Source organism: Sorghum bicolor, chromosome 4 (assembly GCF_000003195.3).
Source record: "Sorghum bicolor cultivar BTx623 chromosome 4, Sorghum_bicolor_NCBIv3, whole genome shotgun sequence".
In the NCBI taxonomy this organism is placed as follows: Eukaryota; Viridiplantae; Streptophyta; class Magnoliopsida; order Poales; family Poaceae; genus Sorghum; species Sorghum bicolor.
This window is the reverse complement of record NC_012873.2, coordinates 54,093,320-54,112,153: the sequence shown is the minus strand read 5'-3', so window position 1 is coordinate 54,112,153 and position 18,834 is coordinate 54,093,320. Positions and strand designations below refer to the sequence as shown.

At 46.4% G+C, this 18,834-nt stretch overlaps 2 protein-coding genes across 2 annotated transcripts; both read right to left on the bottom strand.

The window, feature by feature from the left end:
• On the bottom strand, nt 850-3,564 carry LOC8068941 (F-box/kelch-repeat protein At1g22040). Its single transcript, XM_002452283.2, has 2 exons — nt 3,283-3,564; nt 850-2,566 (listed from the first exon to the last, which is right to left on the bottom strand). Exon 2 carries the CDS (start codon nt 2,493-2,495, stop codon nt 1,116-1,118), a length of 1,380 nt encoding a protein of 459 aa, XP_002452328.1. The 5' UTR covers nt 2,496-2,566; nt 3,283-3,564; the 3' UTR covers nt 850-1,115.
• On the bottom strand, nt 9,027-10,880 carry LOC8068938 (putative ETHYLENE INSENSITIVE 3-like 4 protein). The gene has a single exon (XM_002452280.2). The coding sequence runs from the start codon at nt 10,651-10,653 to the stop codon at nt 9,217-9,219; it is 1,437 nt and encodes a 478-aa protein (XP_002452325.1). The 5' UTR covers nt 10,654-10,880; the 3' UTR covers nt 9,027-9,216.

Below are 18,834 nucleotides of genomic sequence, written 5' to 3'. Positions count from 1 at the left end.
AATGCTATAGTACCTGTTAAACTTTACCAATCCTAATCAAACACCACTGGCGTGAGATCAACAGGACACGGCAGGTTCTGAAAACTCGCAGTTTGACCTCTGCGAAAGCTTCCAATTTGTGCCGCCCGACGGGAGCATGAAACCTGTATTTTTTTTTCTATGAGAAATTAAATTGATTCCTATAAAATTCCAACACGATTCCTATAAAATTCCTACAATCGAAGTACGCCTCTCACAGTCTCACGCATTGCGGCACATACTCACCTGGAGGCATCGTTCTAATCGTCATATGTATGACATTCGACCGGCGGCGTTTGAAGCGAGTAGTAACAAAAAGTTGTGGACGCCATCGAGACGTGTGTTCGTCCCACAACGCCGGCAACCGAGAGCAATTCGCCCCCAATTTTCTGCTGACGCTGCGTGCGCGTGGACTTCCATTGCACCGACCAGCCAGAGTGAACAAGCGACAAGTGCCGGCCGTCCGTTGCATTTGGTACGCACGTTGAGACAGCTGACGCGGCTTGCTTTGCTCGTCAGAGAATGAATGGAAGAATTGGCACTTTCTAACGCCATGCTTGCTGGCAGATCCGGATCTGTGTGCACACCATGCTCTCATGCTTGCCGGACATTACGGGTCGACATCAACTCATTTGACTGATAAACCATGGTAGAAAGTACTATTGGTTGATTTGTTGTGAGAGAAAAACGCTGGGTAAATTCGGATGATAAGCTCAAGCGAAAGTTAAGCTGGAACCGGAAGTCACAGGGGGATTCTGCCACATGTTGGCATGGATACTTGGATAAGCTATGTATACAATATGTTAAAAGGATCTCCCAGAAAGTTCAGGATCAGAAACATGTTAAAATGAAACTAAAATTGATCACTGTACATTAACATGTCGATGTATGTCTATACACACTGTGTCCCAGACTCCCAGCAACTGAGTTAACTTATACAGTTACACATATCTGTAATTGATCTCTCTCCACATCAAATTAAACGCTTGCTCCACACACACACAGACAAAAGGGAAAAAAAACTATATATTTGTTGGTTAAAACGATGGTCTATGATATACTATATGCTCTACAAAGTGTAACTTGTGACCCACATTTTAAACATCTAGAACCTGGCAGCTGACAAGCTCAGCCGTCCCAAAGTTCCTAGAAGCCACAGTGGTCCATACCACATTTTCTCCAGATACCGCGTTATCCGAGTTATTCTGTACTACAGCCTGCATAACTTGAAGAGTGTTGTTTGCCGCCTTTGTTATAACATGGAGCCTTCCATGGAGACCGGCGAGTAAATAAGGGGCCTCTGCATCAGTGAAGTCATTAACCGGGACTTGTGGCAAGATAGTTACCCATGTGTCCTCTTCGGAGTTGTATCTTTTTATCTGACCACTGTCCAAAGAGCCGGAAGGCTCCAGGGTGTAAAGTTTGTCATCGATCACAATACCCAATTTCGTGCCTGCCTGTCTTGCTGGCCATCCGTCGCCGAGACCATCAGGCATCGTTGACCAAGCATTCAGGTCTGGGTCATAGATCTCACCTCCAATGTCAAAAAAGAACGGCCATGAGTACAAGCTCTGAGGAACATACAGCTTCCCGTTGTAGGGTGCCATCCCTGTGGCGATAGGCTTCAGCACATCGACCAAGAAGGCTGTGGGGAGTACCTGCGCTTTTGCGAAAGGCATTTCTGGTAGCTCACTCCACAGTCCAGTTTTGGGATCAAACGCCTCAGCTGAACGCAGAGGAAGCAGGCCATTCCGACCCCTACTGACTCCACCAACCACATATAACTTGCCATTCAAAAATGTTGCCTTGCAGAAAGCCCGCCCAGTGATCATTGGGCTCACTTCCTGCCACAAATTGAGAAAAGGGTCGTATCTCCAAACGCAATTCAGGGCAACAGCTTTGGAAAACCCCCCAATGACATACAAGTAACCATCAGCAACACCCACTGAACAACCACAAAAGGGCATCTGGTCCAAACTGTTCCTGCGCCAAAACAAGCCCCTCACGAAATCAGCAATCTTAATGCTTGATCCCACAACATTCCACATCCGGAACCCAGAAGATGCCGTCCTATTGGATTCCTCCTCATTGACGAAAGAAGGCATCGGTGGCAACCTCTGCCATTTCTGAAACACTGGATCGAGGGCATACCAATGGAGTTTGTTTGCCTCAACCTTTGTCAGTACATACAACCATTCTTCACTTACGCCAAGCTCTTTCCTCAGCTGGGAAAGTTCAGAACCAATGATTGCTGCCTTCCAAGCTTGAGAAACCATCTTCAAGTTAAGGTAATGAATCCGTGGTAACCTTGCCAGAATCTGGAGTGAGATCTCATCAGGAAGAGTCGGGATAATCCTTGGGTTTGACCCATACTCATAAGTAGATACCTTCACCCTCTTATTAGGATATGTCCCAGATGTCTCATGATGATCCATAGACTTAGCCGTAGTATTTGCCGCACTTAGAATGGAGCCCATCTGAACTTGTTTTCTTCAAACCAAATAGTTGAAGCAGTCTTACATCTCTAATCCATCAATAGGTGCTGAAACTGGAATTGAAAATAGGAACTCTATGAGCTTCAATATAAGTCCGAGATATATAGTGACAGAGCACAAGTCTAAAAATGTGATTAATATGCCACAAACATTTCAAAGCACCATAAAATGGATTTCTAACAGAGCTGAGCAAATACTTGAAAATGAACACATCCTGCAACCAAGTTTTTGAGAAAGTCAACATCACTGCCACACAATGTGTATTCACAGATTTCCCACTGGCATCATGGGCCCTAGGCTCCAACTCTATTGGTCATTACTCAGACAATAAGTGGAAATTCCACACACACCAATAACCAGGAATGAGATTGTAATCATATGGAATGTTAGCTTGGGCAACATTAAAGTAAGAAAAACTATCAATAGCATATATACTTCATCTTATCGCCTATCTCTACCCCTATGTAGGGACACTAACCCAAAAAAAATCTCAAGCAGGACCATGAATTTGACTTCAAAATCCCCATCTCCCCCAAAGAAAATGAAAATCCACCGACGGTCCTAAAATTCATGAGCCATCTAATAATAGCAGAAGGCTCGAATTTGACAGCGCACGGCACATGTTCTGCCCAAACCTAAACAAAACGGCTAATTCATCGATTCCAGAATAAATTACAAATTAATAGATGATCCGCGCGGGACCCAGAACTCCTTTTCCATGAATCAGGCGACGATTCAATGCTGAGCTGCTGACCGTGGTCGGGCTTACCGGGAGGAAACGCCAGGACGGATCTCCGATGGAGCTGGAGGAGCAGGAAGGGGCGAGCAGACAGCGGCAGACGATCCTGGTTCCCGGGGTAGCCCCGTGGCGTCGGGCGAGGACGACCCGCCGGCGGCGTGTCAGCAGGTAGTAGAGGCAGGCACGCAAGGTGGAGCGGGCGAATGCTGAGGACGGCACGGAGAGGGGCGGGCCGGCGAGGTGGTGACCGGTGGGTGGACAGTGGACACGGGTTGGTGGAATCCAGGAGAGGTAGGAGGGATCAGAGGCAGAGCCAGAGGCGGACGACTTTGCGTACGAACGGCGTACACCGCTACACTACGCGGAGTGGACTTCCTGGACCTGACGGCGGCCTGGCCCGCTTTGGCGCTTCCGGCGGCCCAGTTTTGGCTTCTGGACCTTCCGCTCCGTGAGCGAGAGCTCACAACACAACGCTGCTAGTTTTTACCGGCGCCATTTGTTACCGCGGCTTGTTTGGTTCGTGAAAATTTTTTTTAGCTTTAGCTACTATAATATTTTTGTTTGTATTTGATAACTATTGTCTAATTATGTACTAACTAAATTTAAAAGATTTATTTTACAAATTACAGATAAACTATACAATTAGTTATTTTTTATCTATATTTAGTGCTTCATACATGTGTCCAAAAATTCGATGTGACGAGTAATCTTGAAATTTTTTGAAAACTAAACAAGGCCTCAATCATAAAAAAAACTTACCTTGCTAGTATATTATGTCACTATTTTAATGATTCCGTCCAACATGACGTGATCTTGTAATACATTGCTGAAATAACAGGCCAGTTCGGAATATACACAAGTAGACTATCCCCTAAACTTGCGAAAAAACTACTTTAATAGTAACACATAAGGAGAGCATATCAATTTTAATATTTGAAATTTTTCTCTCCCACATTTATTTTCTGCCAATCAATCCCACCTTACCTTACTCTTCTCTGTTTACATCTCTCTTGTTATAATGTGAGAGGAGACTCATTGCCACTTTCCTACTTCTCAACCAGGCTGGAACGCTCCAACTCACTAACTCTATGATTGTAGCCTTCTCAATGTGTACCTTCAAGCTTCATATTACAGTGCTGGATCAGATAGACAAATATAGGAAGCACGGTCTCCGGAGAGGTGCTGACCCAAATTCAAATAAATAGGCAAAAGTTGCCTAGCCCATGGTTTGCAGGGACAAGAATGAACCATGGAGGTCTAGGGGTCCTAAATCTAAGAGCACAAAATGAAGCTCCGCTTCTCAAATTTCTCCATAAATATCTTAATAGAGAAGGCTTGCTACGGGTTAATCTAATTTAGGGAAAATACTATCAGAATGGAAGGCTGCCACCAACTGCAGATAAAGATTCCTTTTGGTAGCGAGACATTGTAAAATTGCTTGACAAGTTTACTGGTTTGGCCAGTGTCATCATATAGGATGGAAAATCTTTCTTGTTCTAGGACGACCTTTGGAATGGAATGGTGCCCAAGTTCAGTTTTTCTAAATTATACTTTTTTCTCAAGGAAGAAACTCATTACCTTTGCTAAGGTAAAAGCATCTCTAGCCTTCATGATCTATTTCACCTGCCACTCTTGGTGGAAGCTCTTTCCTAGCTCAATCATCTGCAGAATTTCTTAGAGGCAACATAGGTTTCTCAATCATTTGAACAATGGACATATTCTTGGGGTTCTAAAAGCTTCTCCTCAAGAAAAGCCTATGAATAGCTTAGTGGATACTACCTCATCCACCCAGCCTTCAAATAGATTTTGAAGAGTTCATGTTAGAACAAACACCATGTCATTTTTTTGATTGTTGCTAAAAGACAGATTAAGCACCAAAGTTCCGCTTAGAAGAAGGAGAATAGAGATGGAAACTTACAATTGTGTCCTTTGCAATGAACACGTTGAAGGAATGGTGGAACATTTGTTCCTTTGATGCACTTTCATGCAGGAATGCTGGAGGTCTATTCACCTGAATGTGGATTCAAGCAGAGACCTCTTTTCTAATTTGGAGAACTTAAGGGCCAAAATCAACCACCAATTTTCTTTATGGAGATTCTCATCCTGATGAGCTAGGCTATCTAGATGACCAGGAACAACAAGATCTTCAAACAGATCAACGCTTCCAATCCAAGCTGCAAGAACTTGTTTTAATTTGTCGTGTTCCAGAGGGTCCCTTTTTAGCACTGATACCATCATGGTTGCGTTCAATCCGTCGACTTGGTGGAGTGGATAATAATTTGGGGGCACAAATGGTTCACAACTCAAATACCTCTGTCTGACACTACACCAAAACCTCTATAGCTAGAGACCAGGGCGGGGGCGACCAGTGCCAACATGATTGTCTTGCCACGGGCCGTTAGCTTCTTGCAATCGCTCGTCCATGGCGCCACTCGGTGGTCCTGGCCATGACCATCATATCTCTGCCAGCTACCGGTATCAGCAACATGAGATAGCTCTTCAGCAATCAGCACAATGCGTGAAATGCTTGAGTACTAAGCTTCCCTAATTGTCTAACACAGGAGGCATGGCATGCATCATCACTTATCTCAAACTAACCATGCTATAGCCAGTGTCTTCCTTCTTTGCCATGCCATCCTTGAGCATCTGCCAAGCCTCAACAACACCATCCTACCTCTTGCCCAATGCGTATAGGTGCGACAGCAGCACAAGCGCCACCAATCTCTCAACGACCCTGCCGCCGACGTCCGTGTCTCCATTGACCCTGTAAATGGAGAGCAGGCTGCCCAGGCCTAGACATGTTCCTCAGCGCCCTTCAACCTCCTAGCTCTACCTAGAAACCGATGGCACAAGAGAAGTGCTTGGCTCTCTGTGAGACACCGTATGTTTGGCCTGTGGAGCTGAAATACTCCATGCTTTGGTTGACCAATATGGCATGGCTACAAGCGGCTAGAAGGCCAGCGAATGTGATCGAGTGTGGAACTGTCCCAGTTTCCTTCATCTGCTCAAAAGGCATCGATGGCTTCCTTGGCATGGCCTTGTTTGTCGAACACAGAGATTAGTGTGTTCCAAGAAAGCAAGTTGTGATCCGTCGAGCGATTGAATACATGAGCACAAACACGTTCTGATCACACTTGTGTACATGCTCATGATTGCATTGCTCACAACAACATCAAAATCGTCCCTGCTTCTAATGAGGTGGCCATGAACTTCACGACCATGATAGAACAGAGAGTGCTCCCTACAAGCAGCTAGCACGCTGGCGAACGTAAAGTTGTCAGGGCAAACGCTTGCATCCACCATGTCCTTGAAAAGCTTGAGAGCTTCCATGTAGTCACCAAGCTAGGAGTGTGCAACAATGTAGGTGTTCCAAGTGACAACATCCTTATCTTCCACGGACAAGAACACCTGCTCTGCCGCCATGATGGTACCATGTTTGGAGTACATGCCCAAGATGACATTGCCCACAAAAGTGGTCACGTCCAGCCCAACCTTGATCGTGTCACAATGCAAGGCTGCTCCAATGCTAGAATCCTCCAATTTGCTACAGATTACAAGAGCAACAACGTACAAGAACCTATTAGGACGCATCTCGTGCAGCTTCATAAGCCTAAACACATCCAAACCCATCTCTGGTTGGGAGCTCGCCGCTAGACCGGCGATCATGGCGTTGTGCGATACGAGGTTGGGCTCCGAGAGCGACCTAAAGACGTCATACTTTGCCTTGTAGCAACCACACTTCATGTACATGGACACGATTGATTTGGCCATGAAGGACGCGCTAAGGAACCCGCTCTTGACAGCGTGTGTGTGTGCACCTGTGCGCCGGTCGCCGGCACATGCAGGGCGGTGCAGGAGCGTGTCATGTTGGCATAGCTATGCTCGTTTGGCTGCTCGTCTCCCATCCGCGCGAAGAGGTCCAGCGCCAGCTTCGGCCTTCCTATCTAAGCGCGGCCAGAGATGAGAGCGAACCGGGAGACGAGGTTTCGGCGCGGCATTTCACGGAACACCCTCCGTGTGGCGTTGAGGAGTCCGATCCTCGCGTATGAGATGATGTGGTGGTTGGAGAGGAAGACGTCCGTTATGTGGTAGGCTTTGGTGGCAGTCGTGTACGCCGCTGTAGTGGCATGGGCGTGTGAGCTGGTGGTGGCGTCTTTGTAGTATCATGTACTACAATGTGAAGATTGAAGATAGGGATGTTGGGGTTTGCTCGGGCCTTCTAGGTCCTGGATAAAAGAAAGACCAATCTCACCATATTCGTTTGAGTTTATCTGCAGAATCTATCAGTTATTTAGCTATGTTTTTCTCTCACAATAAATTAGCGAATATTACTTTTAGTCATGACTTTTCAGTCAAACAAACAAGGCGTGAGTGTTTTCGCCCCAAAAGACACCCCAATAGTCCAATTGTCGGCCATGAGAATTGCTCTTCGTAACCCAACAACACTTTTTTCTACCTTATAAAAAACAGCACACTAGAAAATAGAATAAATTTCAGGCTATCATGTGATCCATCAAGCAGCCATCCTTCTCATAGTTTTCAGCACCGATCCGGAGTTTCCGAAGTCTATAGAGAAATCTCAGAAGTTCTGGTATAATAGCTGTCACTGGGGATTGCAGCTTGTGGTGAGTGGTGACTAACGACCGAAGCACTGTATACCAAGGATTAGTTTTTAGGACAATGGATTGTCAAACGCACAAATTCTTCAAACCGCGAAATCCAGATCACATTAAAATCGATTCTGAGAGGGGGCATAGCGCCAAACATGGACAAGTCTTTTGAACCGTATGTCAAGTGCCCGCCACTTTGAAAAGCTGGAGATATCAATCGATCACTGAATGCATGTAATTCATGATATTTAGATAATCAAGCTTCAAATGCTAATATCTACTTAATATTTATCTGTTTTCACCATATATTCTTTGTGTTTTTATGTAGAAAACAAGATCTCACAATGATTACACGAAAAAAAAAACTATGACATATTATGAACCTTATACATGTCAATGTCATACTCATAACCTTAACAAAATTTAGCATGGCTACCCTAAAAACATTCGTGACCACGCTCCAGATTTTGGTATAGGTCAATTTTTTTTTTTTTGAGAAAACGCCTTAGCGCATATTTCAGGTCAAATTTTGATTTGGTTAGAAACCGAACATTATTTTTTTTAAAAAAAATATCTGCCCTAATTTTGGTATAGGCCGTGCATAGCGAATGTTTTTTATTATTATTTTCTTTTACTCGGGACAGTTGAACATCATTTGTGTTGTGACCGAAAACAGTATGTGCATAATGTTTTAACCAAGATCTTCTGTTGAATTTATGCGATTCAACTTTAGCAAGGCATTGTTTAGTTCGGAAAAGATTTTGAATTTTGATACTGTAACATTTTCATTTGTTTGTGGCAAATATTGTCCAATTATAAACTAACTAGGCTCAAAAGATTCGTCTCGTAAATTAAGATAAACTATATAATTAGTTTTTGTTTTCTTACATATTTAATACTTCATGTATGTACTGTACTATAAGATTTAATGTGACAGAAAATCTTGAAATTTTTCTAAAATTTCGAGGTGAACTAAACAAGGCTCAATTTGAGATAGGATGTGCCCGTCATGAATTTGCCCCCATTAACGTTTCCGGGAGCACGCGCACGGTTTGTCCTTTTCGATTACTCACTCATCAAGCTATAGTAGTATAGGAGTAGTCTACTAGCTTATAAAAGTAAAAAACTAGTATAGCCTACTACTCAGCTGACGTCACAGACGTCTCACAGTCACAGGCCCCCATTGCGATAAGCTCCAGAAGAACATGAACGCAAACAAAGCAGAGTACCTAGACGCACTTTGACAGTTTGACTAGCCATCCACGCCATCCACGCGCCACGTCGTTCCTCCCGCCCAAGCAGGCCTATCGCGCGGCGACGCGTGGCCCAACACGCTGAAGCTGAGTCACTGTGCTCAGTCCTGCATCAGGCGGAACGCGTCGTCCTCGTCCGCTCCCGACCAGCTCGCGATGAGATCGAACAGCACGTCCGGCGGCACCTCGTCGACGACGCCGCACAGGTCCAGGTCCAGCTCTCCCAGAGGCATCATCATGACGCCAGCTTCTTCGTTCTGATCCGGCGCGACGGCGCCTTCTTGCTGATCAGGCACGCAGCCGTAGTAGTAACGCTTCAGGAGCTCGTCCATCGGGCTAAGGTGAACATCCGCCACGAGCAGGCCGGCCACCAGCGCCTCCCCGCCGTTGTCTACTGTGCTGATCAGCTCGCGCTTGCGCTTGTCATGCACACCGCGGACTACGTCCTCCAGGCCGTCGTTCTGGTCGTCCCTGCTGCTGCCGTGCTCCTCGTCGCCGTCGCCGTCGAGGGGCGTGATCTTGAGCGCGGTCTTGAGGCGGCGGCTGAGCGTCTCCTCCTGGCGCAGGATCTTGGACCACGTCTCCGTCTCCTTGGCGCTCATCTTCTGCTGCAGGCGCTTGGACTGCCACACGAGCTTGCGCATCTGGTCGAAGCGCGGGCTCATGTGCTTGATCACCGCGCTCAGCAGCGAGATCTTCCACGCCTTCTTGAGGTCGTGCGGCTTCCGGTACGGCGGCACGCCCTGGTGCGCCTGGACCTCGCCCTGGGAGCCCCACCAGGCCTCCTCCCCGGTCGGCCACCACGGCGGCGCCAGCCCGCGCTCCAGCGGGAAGCTCCGCTGCGGCGGCACGCAGTGCTGGATGAGCGCCGAGAGCACGGACCCCAGCGTGCTGTCCTGGATGTCCTGGAGCCGGTGGAGGCACGACGCGACGCCCGGCGGGCTCTCGCCGGCCGGGGCCGTCAGCGCCATGGGCCCGGACCGGTCGAAGCTCACGTTGTCCTTCCACCACCCGCGGAGGCTGTCGGAGGACCCGGACATGGGCTCGCCGGCCTCGTCGATGACGCCGTACACGAACCCGCGCGCGTTGCAGGCCTCCATCATCTTGAGCATGTGGCGGAGCACGCCGTCCTGCGCGCGGAGCATCGCCTTGCGCCGGCACCGCATCTCGGGGTTCTCCTCCTCCTCCTCCTCCTCCGCCCCGTCCGCGCTCGCCGTCGACGACGGTGGCGCAAGCGGCCTGCTGGACGACGGGCCCGCCGCCCCGCCGCCGGCCCTGAAGACACCCGCGCGCCCCTCCAGCTTGCTGAGCAGCATCTGGTCCTTCCACATGCGGCGCTTCAGGTCGGAGATCTCGATGGGCTCGGACCCCGACTCAGAGTCGCTGAACTCCTCCTGCTGCTCCACCTCCTGATGATGAGCCACCTCGAACGCTTCTTCGCCTGCGGGGACAGCGCCGCCGCCACCACCGTGGGCGACGTCGTGCTCCATTGCCGACTCAGAGAAAGGATACCTCCGACCGTGGATGCCGTGATTCATATATATATATATGTGTATATATATATATATATATAAGCCAGAAGAGTAGTACAGAACTAGTAGCAAGGAACTAATCAAGCACACTCTGCTTCTGCTTGTACTCTATAGTCGGCGCGCGGCGGCGTCTCCTGCAGATCGAGTCCTGACACGGATGATCGATCTAGCTAGATATATATATAGGACGACAGGCAAATGGTTCGACGCACCGGCGGGCGATCAGAAACTGAGACCATGTTTAGTGCAATCCGAAATTTAAAAAGTTTTCAAGATTCTCCGTCACATCGAATCTTACGTAACATGTATGAAGCATTAAATATAGACGAAAATAAAAACTAATTACACAGTTTGTCTATAAATTACGAGACGAATCTTTTGATCCTAGTTAATTTATGATTAGACAATATTTATCAAATAAAAACGAAAATGTTACGAAAGCAAAAAGATCCGAGAGTCATGCATGGGGTTGATGTCGCGACTCGTGGCGTGGCTCCGCCGCAGCGACCCGTGACGGTGGCCAAAGGACGTGGCCGTCGTCTCGGAAATGGAGCGCGTGCATGGTAGCCCTACTGCCCTAGGATACATTTGTAGTACTAGCACATGCTCGGGTTGGCTCTCGCAAATAGGAGTATGCGCCCAAAGGGAACTGTCGGACTTTTGGGTTACTGCAGGACTTGCGGCGGCCAAGAAAACAAAAACAGAAACGTGTGATTGGCTTGAGGCCACACCCTGCAGCTGTTCATGTATGGCCAGGGTGCGGTATCGTTTATTTGTGCAGCTTCTCTGACAAGCGTATCTTTTTACTGCTCTCTACCAAGCTCTATCAATCAAACAGAGCTATGTGTCTCATTGGTTGCATATATTAAGGCTTGGCTTGCATATTAACCCGTGTACAAACTCTCTGCTTACGGCCCAACTCCTTACATGAAACGGGTCCGCATACGCGCATCGACTTTCTTGTACATTTGTTCTTGCTTTTCACTTAAAAGTGCTAACCTGATGGTACAATGTTTGAAGTAACAAGGATTATAAGCTGGCATTCACTCTCCTAAACTTCCAAGGTGATACTAAGTCTAACAACTATTGCCGATAGTGGGCCAACTACTATATGCTACTAATAGACTAGGGTGTTACAATTACAACATTATAGATGCGGGTAAATTGAACGCATATCTAATTAGGTGTCGTCTATGGCCAGTAATCAAAACACATCACCAATTACAAGACATCAGAGACTTTCCAACTAAATGAGTCTATGAATACAAAGGATGTGAATAAAGTGCGTCTCCACTATAACATCTTGGACAAAAAAATTGTGATGACCCATTAAGTTTGGACTCGTATCTAGAACCCCACCACCCCTTGGTCCTCTCTCTCACCCCCTCGTCCCATCCCCCTCGGCTGCACCTACTCCATCGTTGCCATCTCCCCTCTTCCTTCTCTATTTCCATGGCCCCTATTCATCCATCCACCTCCCCTATTCGCCCTCGCCCCTCCCCATCGACTCCTCGGAAATCGTATCAAGTATTGAGGTAGCCTGACCGGAGAGTAGGTCTAGGAATGACCCTCTGCGGATCCAGCGAGGTGGGAGGCTCGGACGATGAGTAGAGAGCCTATCCAATGTTGCATCAAGCAAGGAGGCAGTCTGACATTTGCCTCAAGAGGAGAGATCTAGGGGTATGAGATGGGTGACAAGGTTGCTATAGGGGCGTCGGTGCTTGGTCACACGGTGGAGGGGTGCGCTTAGCCCTCAATAAGCACATTGACATTGGTGTCGAGATCTTTGGTCGTGCCTCCTTTGAAATACGTGCCAGCTTTGCACCCATCGCTATTGAATTCTTTATAGGTTTATTCCACACCATTGACTGGAAGCTATACAAAATATATAGTGCACTCGCTCGCATGACATCCATTATGGATTTGAAGTAGTTGTGGTGTTGAGACCTCTTCTCTAGTGGAATGTATACTAGTGTTGGAACTACATTAGCTTCCTTATCATTTGCATTGATGTCTTTCCCATCTAGTCATATTAGAATCTAGCAAGTAACAAATTTTAGCATTGAGATTCACTAATATTATAGAGTTAATCATTCCAGAATTATTAAATCATGCTCCACTTAGAGGTCAGCTATCTGATGAATAATTGGATGGTGATTTTTATTGAAGTAATTTCTGAATTCCATTTAGAAAATCCTTTACAGTTTGCTTTGAAAGTTTGCCTAACATAACATCTGAATCAATTCGCTTACACATTTCCTCATACAAGCCCTATCCAATGGAATATTCATTTCCATGGGAAAATTTGAGTACCCTATGAATACGCTAGGTGGTGTTTGAAAAATATGTTAATGGCCATTCTTTTACGGGTGCACTGATCATGGGGCGACTTATCTGACTATGAGAAGTAAGTAGTTGGTGTTACCATGGCACTACTTTGTGTGTCCTACAAAACGGGAACAAATGCTTTGCCAACATAGAGGCCTCCTATATTGTGTTAGAGATGTGTTTTATTAGTTATCAGAGTCTCTGATGAAGTGTCATCAAAGACATGTTTCGTCTATAAGAGTCCCTAATGTAGGGCCATCAAAGACGTGTTTGTTTAATGCGTGTCATTGATGTCTTAGATGTGTTTTTACGCATTACTGATGTGCTCACATATGAGTCGTAATATAAGTGATGTATTTTTAGAGTCTCTAGTAACTATTTACTAGAGTCTCTAATCTGTGGTTCTGGCATTGTCCTTCACTCTAAAAATCAACACTATACCACTATCGTAAAAAGAACTATTGGCCAGCACTACTACATGATTGGTTTTAAGTGACACACCCCAAAACTTAACCGAGGCGGGCGCCCATTTTACCCATCTCGGTTAATGTCTGCGATTAACGGAGGTGGATATTCTTTATTTATCGAGGTGATCACATATGGACAAATCATAAAATCGACCGAGGCAGACACCTTAAGACGTCTGTCTCGATTAATATCCTATTTTTGAGGCGGTTGACTTAAGGTTTCTGGCTCGGTAAATCATTTTACGGTGGCGAGCAAATTACAAGGCATGTCTCCAAAAATGGCCTAGGCCCAGCAGACCCAGCCTAGCCCATCGAGGCCTAATTTCTGTCTTCAACTATATAAGCCTGACTTCTGGTTTGCCTCCACCACTCCATCACTTTGTCAGCCGCCTCCCTCTCTCACCTTCCTCACGCCCTTGCTCCCCCTATTCCCCCGACCCCACGGCACCCCTCTCCTCCCGACGTGGCCACCTCTCCCTCCCACTCCGGCCACCCTCTCTCTCTCTCTCACTTCGAACACCCTATCCCCCTCTCTCTCTCCACTCCCGCTGGCCTCCCTCTCCATCTCCACTCCTACCGGCAGCAGCTCGTGGTGGATCTACACCCTCGGCTAGCGGCTACGGCAGCAGGCGAGACAGTGAGCACCTTATTAGCACGCGGGGTGGCGAGCGCAGGGCGTGGAGCAGCGGTAACACGGTCATGAGGTACATCGTCGGCCCCTCCTATATTTGTCTTATCTCTCTCTCTCTTCCTCTCATCCTCACTCGTCCCTTTTTCTTTGCAAATCCATAGCCGTCGTTCCTTCTCCGGCCATGGATTTGATCTAGTGGCGGGGCTCATGGATCCGGTGTCATGGATTATGGATCCGGCATTCAGGCTCATAGATCTAGGGCAGCGGGTGGCGGCCTCCCCCTCCCTCCCCAGGTCGCCCCTCTCTTCCGGTGGATCCAACGGTGCACGGCTGTGAATCTGGATCTACGGTTTACAAAATGGGCGCAGCAGATCCGGGCTCATTGGTGGGCTCAAGAATGACTCGCTGGTGGGCTTGTGTATTTTGTTTTTTTACCGACTAACTAAGGTGGGAATTCTAAAGCGCCCGCCTCCGTTAGGTGACCTTTCGTTTGTAGCGGTTACCTTTAGTCGCCTTGGAAAACCAAAAATAATCGTTTTGGAAAAGATTTCTATAGTAGTGTACGGTTTAAGATTGATTAAGTTACAAAATATGGGGCTTGTTGTGTTGATAGATATAACTCACCGCCGAAAAGTAGAGGTAGCTAGAATGCTAAGGTGAGAATCCACACACACATATATATAAACTATAAATACAAGTATTTACGAGAATCTTGAACTATGATCAAATTTAATTTACTATATATAACATCGGTACAAGCTACGTCATCACGTTATGCACCCGGTCCTGTACGTGCACTAGCCCTCCGTGATGGCTGAGAGGACGCCCTGCTCGAGCTTTGTTAACCAGCATGATGCCGTCGGGTATGTGTACCACGCACATTCGGGCTTCTTCCTTTCCATGATGATGTCTGCCGTCATCGGTGATGCGGACATCGAGGTCCGTGCGGCCGTCATCGGTGGTTGGAGGGTCGTCGTCGCGCGGGTGACGAACGAGCAGCAGCCGCACGCCGCCGCTGGCTTGTATGGAGATGATCGGGTGACACGCACAGACCCTACGCGGCTTCACCGGCGGATGGAACCAGGACGACCTTCGGCAACGGCGACGCCGTTGCTTACCGGGGGATGGAAACCACGTCGAGGTAATCAGCTGGATGTCCCAATCTTCGGCTTGTGCCTGCCACCACTGGGGAACCGATGCCGCAAGGCTTCTGGTGGCGGAGGCGCTCCAGCGGTGCCGAGATGGGGTACTGCAGCCTCCTCGTCAAGATTGGCGACTACGTGCATTGCTTCTGTGGTCTGCGAGCAGCAGGTGCAGCTCATGCCAATAAGCCTCGTCAAGCTATATATTCAACGTCCGATGATGGAGCTATTAGGAAGCACCGTGATTAGGGGTGCTATCAAATCCAATTAAATGGCTAGATTTAAGAGCCATCAAGGGCAGGACGCACGTAATATAATTAATTAATTAATTGACAAAAGTGTCAGGTGGGTTTGTGCACTTGCCGTTTGATGGTGGTGCCGGTCTGGTTGCTGGGGTTTGGGTCCGGCTACAAAATACTTTATTTTGCACGTATTCGACACCAAGAAACCTTACCAGCAGCTCGCCGATCAGCCTAGCTTAGTTTTGTGTGCAAGTCACGTGGTTCGGCAGCGGTACGACGTTGCATGTGCGCGTTTGATATTTGTTTACTTTGTCATATAATTAAACCAAATCTATCTCTCTTTAACTTAATTATAGATGGCACCGTGTCACGTTGGTAACGCAAGCAGCTGACGTCGGCCAAACACGTTGGTGCGGCGGCCGGCGGGGCGCGGAAATCGATTACGACGACCTCCTCTCCAACGGCTGCAAACATAGACACCGAGATTACGTCATCGCTGACATCCGACACATCTCGAACTGAATGAAGCAGAAAAAACAAATAAGGCCTTGTTTACATGCGATTTTTTTTTTGAATTTCACTAATGTAGGACTTTCGTTTGTTTGTGGCAAATATTGTTCAATTATGAACTAACTATGATTAAAAAATTTGTCTCGTGATTTACAGGCAAACTGTGAAATTAGTTTTTGTTTTCGTCTATATTTAGTGCTTCATACACATGTGTCGTGAAATTTTTTTCTTCATCAACTAAACACGGCCTCAGATCAGACTTGCACTGTTTATAAATATCTGATCGCAAGCAAAATATATTTGTTTGATTTTATCTAACGAAATTACTAACTATCTAGCAGTATTTTTCTCTTATAGAAAATTAGAGAGTAGCGCGTTTATATATATTATCATCCACGATCATGCTAGCCTGCAATAACGTGCGTCCACCGAATCTTGCTGCTCAGGTGAGGTTGTAGCTCGCTAGCTTTTCTGGCTTACTTACCCAAGACTTGCACGATACTCACATGGAGACTCGTCGATCGTCGAGACTCGAGAGTTCCAGTTCCAATTCCACTATCCATGGCAGGACAGTACTGCCGTCGTCTTTCTCATCACATGTGCTATGCTACTGAGTCGGCACGGCCACAGAAGATACGAGTTTCTGTACCGTGTATGGACGTGCAGCAATTTATTTGGGCGATCATCAATTTTTATATGGTTGGACATATGTATACAACAAGCGTTGAGCTTCCCCTCTGTCTCCAACATGGCAGATGGGAATCGATCAGCCACCCGACATGCCTGCCCCCGTCCGTCCTTCCAAATGCTGCCATGCATGCTGGCGCCGGGTTCACATTTCGCGCGTCTCTTCGCCGGAGTGCCGATTAAAGAAAAGCTGCGGCCTACGGAGTATGCTCTTTGCCGCAGTCATTATTCGTCATGGCGAAACCTCTGGTTGATTTTTTTTTCTCCCTGGCTGAAATCAGTTTGGTGTCCGATGTTAAGGCCTTATTTAGATCACCATAAAACCTAAAAACTTTTCAAGATTTTATATCACATCGAATCTTGTAGCACATACATAAAACATTAAATATAGATAAAAGAAATAACTAATTGCACAATTACCTGTAATTTACGATACGAATCTTTTAAGCTTAGTTAATCCATAGTTGAATAATAATTGTCAAATAAAAATGAAAGTTCTACGGTACCCAAAAACTTTTCACCTCCTCAACTAAATAAGGCCTAAGACTACAGTCAGGGAAACTCGATCTCTGGCTGAAATTGCATACAAAGAGCAACTCTTAAAATCTCTTTATAACATCTTTAAACGGCTATCCTAGCGTCCGGATGTCCGGCGTACGAGACGTGTCTGGACGCCGATGCCTGCTTCCCGTCTTCGTCCAAATCAATCAACTCGGCATGTCCCTACTAGTTTATTTGGACTTGTGAAAATTGTTCCTGCCGCCCCGCTCGCACGCTGCTGCTATTGCCAACAGGCTTCACGCCCCGCACTGTTCTGTTGCACGCGTGTTGCTGCTGCACCGCCCCACGTTGTTCTGCTACGCGTGTGCTACTGCTGCACTTGCTGCTTCTAATGCCCCGACTGTGTTGATGTTGATCCTACACTTGTGTGCGCATGAGCTCGCCCAACTACATGCGAGAGAGGGCAGGAGGACAAGGCATTACCCATATTGTCCCAAGACAGTACGTGGGGACCAAGCCTAGTGGTGCAGGGCCTTCTGATTCTGTGTTAAAGCAACCACAATATAGCAGCAAAGCAGTCCATAGGGAATAAAATACTATCTATCAGCTAGCTGAAATATTACGTAGGTAGTCCATATAGCAGTTTATAATAAAAGTACTCATAGCCCTATGGACTACCCATAAGCAAAAAAGAAATGTTATTTTCTCTCTCCATGCTCTCTCTCTCTTGTCATGATACATGAGATGGTTGGAAAGAATAATTTTTAATCTCTAGTGGAACCTACTTTATAGACTACTTTGTTGGCTGAACATTGTGAGAAAATAATAATAACTATAGACTACTTATGTAGGCCCCATGTATATGGACTACTTGGTCCATATATATTGAGGTTTCTCCTATTCGTGTTGACTCAGACTGCATGCTACAGTACCCCGTGGAGACCAAGCCGCCTAGTGGTGCAAGGGCGCCTGGTTCTATGTCTGTTGCGGGTTGGCCTGGTTGGAGCATGTGGGGAGCAACACTTGCTACAATAAACATGCTGAAAACCAGGTGAAACAATTGAAATATATGTGTGCATAATATGTGTATAATCACTGCAATACATATAACATTGAGATAAAACAATTACAACATACATCTAAAATAGGTGAAATATTTGCAACATACACTTGCAATATACATGTATAGTCGTTGCAACATATACAACATCCAGATGAAAACATGCAACATCCATATGAAACAGTTGAAACATTTAAAAAACACATTTGCAACATACATATATAGCCACTGCAACATATACAATATCTAGATGAAACACTTGTAACATATGTTTGAAACAGCTGGAATGTTTGAAACATACACTTGCTACACACTTGTATAGCCATTACAACACTTGCAACATCTAGATAAAAAATTAAGACACACTAGGAAGATTCCCCGCGCGTTGTTGCGGGTATAAAGAAGAAATATAAATATGTTAGAATGTGTATTGCCTAGTTGGACAAATTGTATGTTTTGCTTTATAAGAGTATAAGATTTAAAACAACTGAAATATTTGAAACATACACTTGCAATATAGTATATAGTCATTGCAAAATATACAACATCCTGATAAAATATAGTACTGCATCTAAAACACAAAAAATAGGCTTGAAGTGACCTGTCAAGTGTCGCATGG

Coding starts and splice junctions, on each gene's coding strand:
- LOC8068938 (XM_002452280.2), bottom strand. CDS start 10,653: ATGAATCACGGCATCCACGGTCGGAGGTATCCTTTCTCTGAGTCGGCA.
- LOC8068941 (XM_002452283.2), bottom strand. CDS start 2,495: ATGGGCTCCATTCTAAGTGCGGCAAATACTACGGCTAAGTCTATGGAT.